Source organism: Pogona vitticeps, chromosome 1, assembly GCF_051106095.1.
Source record: "Pogona vitticeps strain Pit_001003342236 chromosome 1, PviZW2.1, whole genome shotgun sequence".
In the NCBI taxonomy this organism is placed as follows: Eukaryota; Metazoa; Chordata; class Lepidosauria; order Squamata; family Agamidae; genus Pogona; species Pogona vitticeps.
This window is the reverse complement of record NC_135783.1, coordinates 184,845,424-184,859,095: the sequence shown is the minus strand read 5'-3', so window position 1 is coordinate 184,859,095 and position 13,672 is coordinate 184,845,424. Positions and strand designations below refer to the sequence as shown.

The 13,672-nt window shown below is 38.6% G+C and overlaps 1 protein-coding gene across 3 annotated transcripts in view; it reads right to left on the bottom strand.

The window, feature by feature from the left end:
* SATB2 (SATB homeobox 2) overlaps window positions 1-13,672 on the bottom strand; it is a 193,587-nt gene that overhangs the window by 53,805 nt on the left and 126,110 nt on the right. For 2 of the 3 annotated variants that reach the window (XM_020795339.3, XM_020795343.3), the window contains one exon: window positions 687-899. The exons of the other annotated variant lie outside the window; for it this stretch is intronic. In XM_020795339.3, coding sequence (XP_020650998.2) covers window positions 687-899 — 213 coding nt within the window. The remainder of the gene's footprint in view (window positions 1-686; window positions 900-13,672) is intronic. 3 annotated transcript variants of the gene reach the window in all.

Sequence of the window (13,672 nt, the reverse complement as noted above, 5' to 3'; positions counted from 1 at the left end):
GACATGAAGAACAAAATTAATTGGCACTGATGGAGCACACATAGGGCCTCAGAGGGTACTGTCAGTGCTGAAACAATTTCCAATAGTAAAGACACTGGTGTTCCTTTGTCCCATGGAGTTCGATGAAAACATTGGTCCCTTGAGAACTTGGAGTCATACTAAATATGCACACCTTGTCCTGTATTTGAATTCTTTCATGTATTTAATTGAATGTTGATTCTTTACATTTGCAGCATTAGTCAAATAACAATGTACTAGTTTTACCCAGGAATTGCTCCTGGAAGAAAATACACCCTTAGGAACAGCAACTCCAAATTCTAATAATTAAACAAACAAACAAAAGCTTCCAAGATGCATTTGGGTGCATGGAATACCAGGCGGGGAAAAGCAACATAAGGTGTTTGTGGCACATAAAAACTAGCAAGTATTATTTGGCATAAGCTTTCATGGACTAGTCTTTAAGCTACCACAAGACTCTGTTGGGTTTTTGCTAGCAGAATGATATAGTTATCCCACTGGAAATTTCTGAGATGAGAAAAGTTACAATTTGGATTCTAATCCCCAGAATTCTCCAGCCAGCATGGACACTCTAGGAAAATCCTAACTGTAACCTCATATGATTCCTGGCTACAGATTTTCTGGATAATGGGATAATTTTGAAAGCAATTAATCGGGTTCAGCCTTACCTGGGGGGTTCTGGAGGAACTTGGACTGCTGGCAGCTGAAGACACCATGCTCACATTGGGGTTCATACTCCTTTCTCTCTCATCCTGATATATACGATCTCGCTCTGTCTCAGGTAGGTTGAGGAAATTCTGCATTGCCCTCAGATTTACCAGAAGGGACTGGGAAGCTGTTCTAGGGTCTTCTTCTTTACGCAGAATCTCTGATAACAATCCCTGGTTCAAAAAATTAAAAAAAAGGCCAAGTCTTTAAAAAAATGTATTATAACCAGCCTGGTTGCAATGCTGAGACTCTTCCTCAGATGTCAAAGCACGGGGAATGTTTTGTAGAAACAAACCTCGTTTTCTAGGGATGGTGATTTATTTCGGAGCAATTATGTTCAGATTCTATCTGCTATTTATGAACAACCTGAAGTGCCAAACAGGCAGGTGCATAGTAAGACACCATTATAAAACTACAATTCTAGCCAGGTGCCTCCTGAAAATATTTTAAGAACTAAGTGCTCTCACTCTTTCTGTTTGAGTCTGGAAACACTTGGCAAACGCTGTTCATCTTCAGGAATCTGCCAAGTTTGGTAAATTTAGTCCAGACATTTAAACAGCACAGGAGACTTATGAAGAAAAATGTTTGGCAGGCTTTGGATGTTACAGTTCATTCACTGCAAACCTGTCATTTTATCTAATGGAAGGAAATGCTGCAAACATGAGAAATCCTCAAGATACTTCATGTTAGAAATTAATAATTTGAAAATTGCTTGCTGCCTCATTTAGAAAGTTAAGAAGTGGCAGTGCCCATATTCATCAAATACATCAAGCATTTTTTTAAAAACATGAAAGAAGTCAGAGACTCACAAGTACAACAGTTAGTTAAGCCCTTAGAAATCTATCAGAGATATGCAAAGCAGCATGACATTTGGGAAATAAATTTTATTGACCTCTAAGACCATTTTGAAAGTGTAGCACCTTAAGACTAGGGCACCACAAGAATCCCTGTTGTTTTTGCTCCTGCGAACTAATACAGGCATCCCTCTGGAAACTTGAAACTGATACTATTACATCTGTTTTTCATGACTCTCTTTAAGGGGAGTGTTATTCTAGCTTGAACTCTGAACATTATCATTCTATATAGTTATAGACTAAGCTATGCCTTTCCAAGTCATTCATCACACCCAGAAAATAAGTACAGCAGCCTTACAAACTATCATCGGCCAGCTGTGACCTGACCATTGCTTTGCTCACTACTTCTGCCTACAATCCACTCCCATCTTCAACATGTTTCCTTTTTCCCCACACCAAACACCATTGGTAATACCTGCAAATGACTCTTGTTTTAGTACTTCCATTGTGATATTACAATGTGCAGTGCTTCCAAGATTAGGAAAGCACTACACAGAGTGGTGGTACATTAACATACAACCCACCCTCTCTCCTGGTCTTATAGAGCCAAACAGCCAACAGTGTTTTGAAAGCCAGAAGACAGATATTGATCCCAGCTACCAGTCATAGGGATGGAGAAATCTGTGAGTCTGTTTCTCCAACATTCAGGTTTAAATATAAATCTCAAGCTCATTTTGTGTATGAACAAGTTTGTAAATTACATAAAAATGAACTGAACACAAGTTTCAACCATCTGTATTGGCCAAATCCAGTAGGTATAGCTCTTTATAGCTTGTAAAGGACTATCTATCTATCTATCTATCTATCTGTCTGTCTGTCTGTCCGTCCGTCCGTCCGTCCGTCCGTCCGTCCGTCCGTCCGCCCGCCCGCCCGCCCGCCTGCCTACCTACCTACCTACCGTGCTGCCTCGCATGACGACGTTAATTCATCTGAAAAAATCGCTGCCGAACGAAAACGTTGTCATGCGATTTAAAAAAGCCCATAGAAACGCATTAAAACCCAATTAATGCATTCCTAGGGGCTTAGAACTCACAGTCCAGCAAAGATTCTCCATAGTGTGGCCATTTTCGCTGCCCGTGCAGTGAGGAATCCATGTCAGAAAACAGTGGTCGGCCATGTTTTTCACACGGCGGCCATTCTGAAACCGCCGATCAGCTGGCCGAAAATCATCGCTTTGCGATAATCGGTTAGCGAAACAGGGGACCGATCATTGCAAAGTGAAATTCCCCCATAGGGAACATCGTTTTGCAATCGCTTTTGTGATCGCAAAATCTTCATCGTGATGCAATTTTGTTGTCAAACGGAGGGCTCGTAATGCGAGGCACCACTGTATCTTATATACCACCCAGCTTAGTGAGATCATTACTCGGGGTGATTTACGTGAAAAGAACCAAAAATTATATAGAACCAAGCAAGAACAGAATTCCCATCATCCCTCAATGAAATCAGTTTAACATTTCAACTATAATAAAAAAGTTAAAAACTGTTAAGATGTGGTGCCTGTAAAGAACCAGATCATCATAAATGTATGTGAACATCACAGAGTGAAACTCAGATTTTTATGGGCCAAAATCTCAGTCTCCCAGGAGGATATGTGAATTTGTGAGCTTCACTTTTTCCCACATTCCATGTTTTAAAGTGTCACAATTAGAGATGGGCAGGAACTGTCAGTTCTGCAGTTGTGTCAGTTTGTCCTTTGTTCAGGGGTTCCCAGACCAACTTTTTCCAGCAGGCACCCACTCAAAGACAACATCCAGAGGAGGCAGGGCAGGGAAGCCAGGGTGCTGCCTCTAAGCTGGCGTCCACCTGAAAAGGCAGGGCTGGGAACCAATGAACACATGTTCATCCAAAGGATGAATTGCCACGAACTGCAGAACCAGCAGTTAGTGGCCATATCCAGTCGTACTCCTTCCATCATTTTTATGAAGAATTTTAAAATAAATATTGCAAAGTTCTTAGCTGGCTGGATAGCTCAGTGTGTTGTAAACAGGGCTGCAGAGCCTGAGACCAAGAATTTGATTTCCTATTGTGTCGCCCAGGAGAAGAGCCAGCTTGTGTGTCCTTGGGAGGCTGCAAAGTTCCGAGGTACCCCTAGAAAAAGGATATGGTGAACAACTTCAGAGTACTCTGTAACTACAAAACCCAGAAAAAGTTATCATGAGTTGGAATTGACTTGAAGTATGTGGTTGCTATTATTAGAAAGTTCTTATTCAGAAACAAAGAATATCATTCTAACCAATCATTGTCAGAGCATTATCCCAGTTGCCTGGTAAAGAACAGGCAAACATCAGTTTACATAATGGAATCACAAGCTTATGTATCATATGTAACTATTACTCATCCAGAACCAAATCTAAAATATACTAATAGCACTGTATAAGCAACTACCATTTTTTTAGGATTATAAAAAGAATAATATAAGCTGAACTAAATGACATGAAAAAGAGAAAGCAGCAGTACAAAGCAAGAGTAAAGGGGATGCAGCTCTGTGCCTGCCAAACTGATTTTAACTAGACAAAATAGAAACAAAACCTCCACTTCCCTCCTGAAAAAAAAAATCATTCATTCAGCCAATTACTAATAAAGCAAGCAAATATAGGCAATGTTGCCTAAAATTAATACAATAAATACAATCTGAATAATTATTGTCAAGTAAGGTGTTTTTCGTGAGGCTTTTACGAAGTACAATAGTACCTCGGTTTACAAATGCCTCAGTCTATGTAATTTTCAGTTTACGAATGGAAATCTGTTGAAAACAATGCCTCGGTTTAGATTTTTTTCTCAATTTTTTTCGGTTTGCGAAGAAAGTTTCCACAGGATGCATTGTGCCTAGAGGTTTGTAGCACCACCCCTTTTCCCATGACAATCCGCATTTCAGTTCACGAATTTTCCACATACATAACATTCCAGAGAATGTATTAATTTGATAAACCGAGGTACTACTGTAAGTGGAGTTTCTAGCAAATGTTTTCATGGAATGTGGATTTAAATTTTTTTAACTTTGTTTTTAATCTTGATTAATGTTTAATTGCCTTGCAATACCTACCTACCTACCTACCTACCTACCTACCTACCTACCTACCTACCTACCTACCTACCTACCTACCTACCTACCTACCTACCTACCTACCTACCTACCTACCTACCTACCTAACTAACTAACTAACTAACTAACTAACTAACTAACTATTGCAATGCTATCATTCAGAAGCTGCAGCAAGTGCAAAATGCAGCAGCCAGGTTGATCACTGGTGCATCTAAATTTGACCATATTTCACCCATCCTGGCCTGCCCCCACTGGTTACTAGTATGCTTTTGGACCAAATTCAAGCCCTTTACAGTTTAGGACCTTGTTCATCTGAGCACTTCTCCCTCAGGTCTTCCATCCCTGATGCTGTGGATGGCCACTCTGAGAGAGGCTCGGAAGTTGTCAGCTAGAGTCTGGGCCTTCTCAGTAGTGGCCACCCCACTCCTGAACTCCCTTCCTGTGGAGGTGCAAGTGGCTCCCACCCTCCTGAGCTTCCGTAAGCAACTAAAAACCTGGCTTTTTACTCAGGACTTCATCCCTTTGTAATATTAATTTTGTACTGAGTTTATGCCGGCCCTTGTCTTGCCAAATGGATTTTTGCTTTTAAACGCTCAATTCTCTCAACTTTTACAAAAATGATGTATTGTATACTTCTGTTATTTCCTGGAAGGCACTCATAGTGGCTTGTCCACTAAATGGTTGGGGTATAGGTTTAAACAAACAAACAAACAGACAGACAGACAGACAGACAGACAGACAGACAGACAGACAGACAGACAGACAGACAGACATTTAAAATATTTTTACCCTGGCTTTCTCCACAAAAGGACTCAAGAAACCAATATTGTTCGTATAGTTTTTTAAACTGTTGTTATTGTACAGTTTAAATTATTGTGAGCTGCCTTGAGTTCCCTATAGGGAGAAAGGCAGCATATAGATAATATTAAATAAAAAAACATAAAAATTCTGTGTAATCTAATCTGTAAATCTTATTTATATGCTTGACATAGTACAGAAACAGCAGATTATGCCAAGCCTATAATGTGGAAGAAGCAAACTACCCGCCTCTTAAAATTGATGGAATACCAGGAAAACCTAGACCCTTGTTGAAAGGAGAACTGTTACTTACAAGTCACTTAATAGGCCATAGACTGGTTGAACCAAAGGGAACTGAAGAAAATTGGGATTTTTGCAAGTGTAAAAAGAACAAGCAACTTCACATGTATGTGAGTGTATTTTATGCCCACAACTTGTACTATGAGAAACTTGATCTAAGTTGTCTCAAATTCTCTTGATGTTACACACTGCAAGAAGCAATTATCCGATAGATATGTATATATTAACTGAGCTGTGGTACTTCTGACACAAAGAAGAACATATTCCACAACTCATCTTCACCCTTGCTATGGAGTACAGAATGAAATGTACTACAACTTTACTCTTTCAGTTTTCTTCATGGAGGACACAGAACAATTCTCCAAAGAATGTGAGGACTGTGACACATCCAGGCATCCCCTAAATAACAACAGTGTCCTGCCGGCTGATCCTTCCACTCCAGAAGCACCAATGGTTTCCTTCTGACACAAATGAAAATGTTCATTCTATAATTTATCAATACTTTATCAATTACATAATTCTTTAAAACTCTAAATTCTTCTTGCCAGAACCAATTAACTTTTGCCTCTTTTTTGATACCTAGCAAGCTGGCAAATAAATTTATGCTTTTTTGGTGTCTTTTCTTCTTACTGAAAATTTTTACTGAACAGAAAAACATATGTACATTTCCTTATGTATTTCAAACCACTGAAAATACAAAGAAATGCTCACAACCATGGTTATTTAGACAGGCCTTCCCGGAGTCTATAACATCCTGATACAATGATGCTTTTAATAACTATACATTCAACCCTTCACCATTCCTTTATTATTTTATTATTTTAATATATTTTATTTCCATTTTTTTCACATTTTGTTTTAAGTTGTTATTGATTATTTCTGTATTAATGTTTATAATATTGGTATTTGTAAACCACCCAGAATGGCCTTGGTAGCCAGATGGGCGGTATAAAAATAAAAAATGCAAAAATAAAAAAACTGCTTACAGCAAGTGCACACAATCTCTTCATGTTAGATAAGAAAATCTGCTACTCATGATTTTTTAATGTTTTACTAGTCAAAGTGATTTTGCTTCTTTGCAAGAAGATGTAAATAAAATGCTGGTGCTCAGTTCTTATCAAATGTCTTTCAAACTTCTCAGTGTGACCAAACACATCCGGTGTTCTTAAACTAAATTACCTTTCTGGATCTATGAAGGGTGGCAGCCTGGTTTTAGAAGTCAGAGTATTTTGGCAGCTTTGGTGTATTAAAATTATATATGACTAAGAATCACTCTGATCTGAGAACAGATGCCCTACATGCCTTTATTAGGGTCACACTCTCCCTATAGGATTCAGTAGGACAGGAGGGCCATATACCATTTCCAATGATAATAATGATGTAATTAGGTTGGAGTAAGAATCAGTACCCTAAGTCTGCAGAAGCACAGCAGTATTGCTACAATTATTTATTTAACTTTTTTCTTTTTCTTTTTACAGCATTCCCATGCTATCATTTTCAAGAGGAAGAAGAACTTGCAGAAGAACCAGAAAATAACATAAAACAGTCTCTAGTTAAATAGCCTATTCACAAGAAATTAATGTCTCAGGAAAGAGATCTATTTCATTCTAAGGATGAATTAATTGTTCTGACAAAGAGTGCACATGACAAATAAAGGACAGTGACACCAAAGTGAATAAATAAAATATTATGAGAGCACCTCTCATTTATGTGCATATAATTCTGAGTTGTTTTATACAAAACCAACCAAAAACCTGTATTGTAACAAAATAAAAATAAAGTGATACTAAATAATCTGTTCAGCCTTTTCTCACCTGCAGCAAATTAGGCTTTCAATATGCAAAGCATCTTCCTTCAAGAAAAACAAATGATCATGATTTCATTTAATTGTAATTTAATGAGGCATAATTTATTTTTAAAGTGATATACACCAGGTGTGTGGTTCTGGCCCAATCAGACAAACTATAGCATTGCTATTTTTGAGAAATGCCTGAAGTTATCTGGAGATGTTTTCATTTCTGCAAAGTATGTTTCTGCTACAGGGGAAAACAGGAGGAGGGAATGCACAACATTTGTGTGTTTGCTATAAAATTCCATTGACTAAATTAGCTCATACAGATATTTTCCACATTTTTAAAAGCATTACATGATTGAAAAATAGCAATCATGTAATGTTAGAGCTTTAAACCTACATGCTATTCTTCAACTTGTAAGTTGAAAAATAATGTTTAAGTATACAAAACTAGGCACAGGATAACAGTCTAAAATTCTGCTGTAATTCAAGGGCAGATTCCTATTCTATTAACACAGAATGTAATGCCTTACGGGTACAACACAATTCATAGCTGTTCTGTCTTGTGGTGTGGGTTTTTGGACTTTATTATTAGCACCACTGATTAGACAAAAAGAAAAAATGGAGATTACCACAGTGTCATTATAACATAAAACAGGTGACTTGTCATTTTCCAGAATCATTATTAATCCAGGGCAAAATGTGAAAACAGAGATGAGAATTTACTTCAGTTGTTTCTGAGAAGAAAATTCTTCCAATCTTATAGAAAATATGCAAAATTGCCTTACTGACAATTTTGCATATTTTCTATAATTTAGAAACAAAGGCCCGCCAGAGCCCTGACACTGAGGCCTGACATGGCTGCCCTGGCGAGCAGCCGCTGGTGCTGGAGCGGGAGGCAGCACTGGGCACCCCTGGCGGGCAAGTCACCTGCTGCTTTTTGACGGCTGCCGAGGAGCTACCCACTGGCCGAGAAAGGGAGCAGCACCCGTGGGGCCAAGGACTGAGTGTGGCCCCGTCAGGTGGCGGCGGCGGAGGAGGTGGTGGCGCTCGACTGGCCGTGCATGATCGAGATGCGCGTGAACAAGATCCTTTCAAATCAAGGGGGTTAATGTTAGGGTATATAATTTTTAAGGGAGTAAAAGGTAAAAAAGTTCCCTGCCCCTTGAATTAGGAGTTTGATTCCCCATTGTGCCTCCTGCAAGTAGAGCCAGCCTGTGTGGTGTTGGACAAGCTGCACAGTCCCAGGGAACCCTCAGAAGAAGAGAATGGTAAACTTCTTCTGAGTATCCTTTACCTGGAAAGCTCTGGAAAAGGTTCCCATAAGGGCTGACTTGACAGCACACCATTATATATTATTTATATACTTAATGGGATAGTTTCTAATCTTTTAGAAATCCAATAGGCACGTCTGTAACTTTTATGGAGTGGCACTAGATACACATGGGTATGGCCATAATTTGTACAAATATGTCTCACAGCATGTCCTCAATTTCAATACTGGTATTTTAAATTTTTAATTCATTATAACATATTGGTGGGAGCTGGAATTTTAAAACTGAATTAACTAGTGTTCAATGTATATTTCTCTCTCAGGAGATATCTGCTTAACCTTGGAATGGAAGCATTCAAGCTGATTTGAATAAAATGTATACAGTAAGCAATGATGGGAATTCAATTTTTATTATTAAAAAAGAATGTTTTACTCCTTGAAGAAAGCTACTATTGCATTAGCTTAATAAACTCTCTTTTTATTACTTTGTCACATTTTAGGAAGGACAATGTGTGCTTGTGAACCTGTGGAGAATTGTGGAGGAAATGTATGATAAGTTCCATGTAATTGCAAAGTATTGTATTTAATAAAACATGTACAGTAGTTCTTCTTGGGGAATGCCAGAAGGAGAAGGAACACATTGGCTATGTTTGTTGAGACATCAAATGAATCCTCATAGTAACATTGTAAAAAATACTGCAACAGGCACTGATCTACCCTCCCACAGGGCAGGGGAGCTCCCCTTCTCTGGAATGGAGAAGGAAACTGGAAGTGGTTGTGGGTTTTCAAGCTGTTTGGCCGTATTCTTACCATTGGGTCCCGGCTGTGAAAGCCTTCGAGAATACATGAAACTGGAAGCGTTGGCTTCCATTTTTCACTGAGTAACCCAAAACTATGGTTACCCTTAATTATGGTTTACTGAAAATAACCAGCTTCACACCAGTTCTATTTGAAGTTGCTTTGTGTAAAACAAAACATAGTTAAGTTAAACACTATGTTGTTTTGGAAGACAAAGCCATTTTGATATCCCGAACTGGTCCTCAAAAATTAAAAAAAGAAAAAGAAAAGATCCTTTCAAAAGACTTGGGGGGAAAAACAGAATCCCAGCTCTCTATACTATTAATGGCAAGGATTCAATTGGCTGGTTTTACTAATAAAAATGTTTAACTCAGTGGAACTGGTCTGTAGACTCTGCACCTGGTAAACTCACTAGTGCTATACAGTGCAATTATTTCATTCTGCTTTCTCAATAAAATTAAGTAAAATTAAATAAATTAAATAAAATTAAACCAGGCAGTTAAATTTGTAGTTCAAAATGCTCACCATTCTACTTAAATCCTCATTATACTTATAATTTCCCTTCAACTATATGCCTAGGCATACAACAAATCTTCTGTTGTGTTACAAGGACAAAATTTAACACCCACACATACATTCCTAATAATGATTTTTAAAAAATAATAATCCAAATCCATATTTCTAGATGTAGGATCTTTCTGGCAGATAGAACTTCCAGAATTCTCTATATCCAGTATATCCAGGACAGTTCCACTTGCCAGACAGGCAGCTAACGTGCTCACCCAAAGGAAGGCTGTGCTGGAAGGCCTTATGGCCCAGGAAAGGCTGAGATGAGGCTTAGTTTCCTACTGGAAAAGGAAGCTGCTCCTGTTGCTTGCTGGAAACTTCAGGCATGTATCATAACTACAGTACTTCTTTCATTCATGTACTATCTTAATGTGTAATGTTAAAACCATAGCGAACAGTAATGAACCAACAGAATTTGTATACTATTTTTGTCAAGATACTTTTAGGAAATGATTCATTAATCTTTTATTAAAATAAACAATCTTTAAATTAAATAGAACCTTTAAACAAATAGACATAATAAACAAAATAAATTATTTAAATAAAATAACCAATTACTACCCATAAGACTGCTCTCTGTCACTGGGAAATTCTACACTTCCTACATGGAGGTCAAAGTGAAATAATAGGTTAGTTCCTCCAGTGTTATGAGTAAGGAGCAGATTGGCTTCAAAGCAAAAATCACTTCCTGACTCTCATAGTGCTGAAAAATAATCCAACTCCTCAGCAGGAAAGTTATTTGTGGCTTTCAAAGATGTTAAATCAGCATTTGATTCTATTTCTCAGGAAATCCTTTGGAGGAAGTTAGCAGACTTATCTACAGAATCCTGTTTTAATGAAATCACTATATCATTACACCACTGCCAAAGAAAGATGTGATCAATTCACAAATGTGATCCACACATGTAATGGGGGTTAGATGAAGTTGTGTGCTAGCCCCTATACTGGTTAACATTTATCTTGGAGATTTACCATAGGTACTGAGATTGATAGGTTCTCATCGCCAAAAGACTACTTAATTAAAGCTCTCTAACTTCAGCAGTATGTGGACCGGAAACTCCCAGAAGTACAAGCTGGATTTCGAAGGGGCAGAGAAACTAGGGACCAAATTGCTAATATGCGCTGGATTATGGAGAAAGCCAGAGAGTTCCAGAAAAAATCTACTTCTGCTTCGTTGACTACACAAAAGCCTTTGACCGTGTGGACCACAGCAAATTATGGCAAGTCCTTAAAGAAATGGGAGGGCGTGATCACCTTATCTACCACCTGAGAAACCTGTATGTGGGACAGGAAGCAACAGTTAGAACTGGATATGGAACAACTGATTGGTTCAAAATTGGGAAAGGAGTACGACAAGGCTGTATATTGTCTCCCTGATTATTCATATGCAGAATACATCATGCAAAAGGCCAGACTGGAGGAATCCCGAGGCAGAATTAAGATTGCTGGAAGAAATATCAACAACCTCTGATATGCAGATGATACCACTCTGATGGCAGAACGTGAGGAGGAATTAAGGAACCTTGTAATAAGGGTGAGAGAGGAGAGTGCAAAAAACGGTCTGAAGCTCAACATCAAAAAAACTAAGATCATGGCCACTGGTCCCATCACCTCCTGGCAAAATTAGATTTAGCTGGTCCCATCACCTCCTGGCAAATAGAAGGGGAAGATATGGAAGCAGTGACAGATTTCACTTTCTTGGGCTCCATTATCACTGCAGATGGTGACAGCAGCCCCGAAATTAAAAGACGCCTGCTTCTTGGGAGGAAAGCAATGACAAACCTCAATAGTATCTTAAAAAGCAGAGACATCACCTTGCCAACAAAAGTCCGAATAGTCAAAGCTATGGTTTTCCCTGTAGTGATGTACGGAAGTGAGAGATGGAAGGAAATCAAGCGTGAGTGCTCACTGGAAGGACAGATCCTGAAGCTGAGGCTCCAGTACTTTGGCATCTCATGAGAAAAGAAGACTTCCTGGAAAAGACGCTGATGTTGGGAAAGCGTTAAGGCAGGAGGAGAAGGGGACGACAGAGGATGAGATGGTTGGACAGTGTCATCGAAGCTACCAACATGAATTTGACCAAACTCTGGGAGGCAGTGGAAGATAGGAGGGCCTGGCATGCTCTGGTCCATGGGGTCATGAAGAGTCGGACACGACTAAACGACTAAACAACAACAACCTTCTTTTGCTGATGACACAGCACTGTTGTCACAGATTAAACTAGGCCTAAGAAGATTACTGAAGAACATTGAGGATTACTGCAGGAACTACTAGTGATGGTTTCCTCAAAAAAATAAAAATAAAAAAACTAGATTTAGCTGGCAAGACTAGGTGAAACCATTTATTGCAACACTAAAAAAATCACAAACACTAGCTTCCATACTTTCATATGTTTTCTCTGTACCATCCAAAACACAGTGGTGCCCAGCCTGACAAAGACCTGTATGAATCAAAAACTAGCATTCGTAATCTGCACAAATGTATTATATATTTCAAATAATTAACGTTTTGCAGATTAATAAGAATCATGTACCGCCAAGTAAGTTCAGACTTATGGTAAACCTTTTCAAAGTTTCTAGGTAGATAATACACAGAAGTGGTTTACCCCTGCCTTCTTCTGGGGCATCCTGGGACTGTGCAGCTTGTCCAACGCCATACAGGCTGGCTCTATTGCACTGCCTACTTTTTATTCAAGTTGTTACCCAAGTTGTACTGTAGTATGTTATCACAAAAAAACTGCCCACTTAGCAGTCCTTGTTCTCTATTGACTTTTATTTATTTAGAAAATATTTGTTTAGGAAAGACTTGTGTCTTTCATTGCTGCAGCTTACAACTTAAAATATCAGAAAAAAAGTAAGACAAGATATAAGAATGGCAGTATTTTTAAAAATTCTGGTAACTCTTATAATGGCCTTGTATTTAAAACAACAACAAGAAAGATTAATCAAGTTGGTGCCAGAAACATGTGACATTTGTTACAAGGCAAGCTTTCCTGAGAACATTTCACAGACATGGTGCTTATAACTAAGAGGGCTGTTCCCCCTTACCTAGACCTATAGCAGATTTCTGACAATCACAATGGCAAGGCATCCAGAAACTGGCTACCTCTTCCTTTTTCTTGCTTGGGGAGAAAGAGTGTGGGAATTCCATAAATAAAAGTATACACAGCAGGTTGCCATGCTACAGTATATCCAGGACAAGAGCTAATCTTATCTCAGAATTAATTCGAATTTCTTCCCCCACCATATAAGTGTGTTCCAATGGATTTAGCCTAGTTTGGATCAAAGCTTCCTCTACTTCATTTAACAGATTTACTGAGTTGGAAGATCTTAAGGGAGAAATAATGTTAGTAAAAGGGGGTTTTCAGCCTCTGAGTATGTAGGTCATTGGACTTTAAAATAAATTAGAGAAAAGTTTATCTATTAAACAAGCCCTACAGTGCATATTTTATGAAGCTGGACTTAACTGTAGATTAATGGACCACTTGTCAGCATACTCTGTATAGATTAAACACTCGT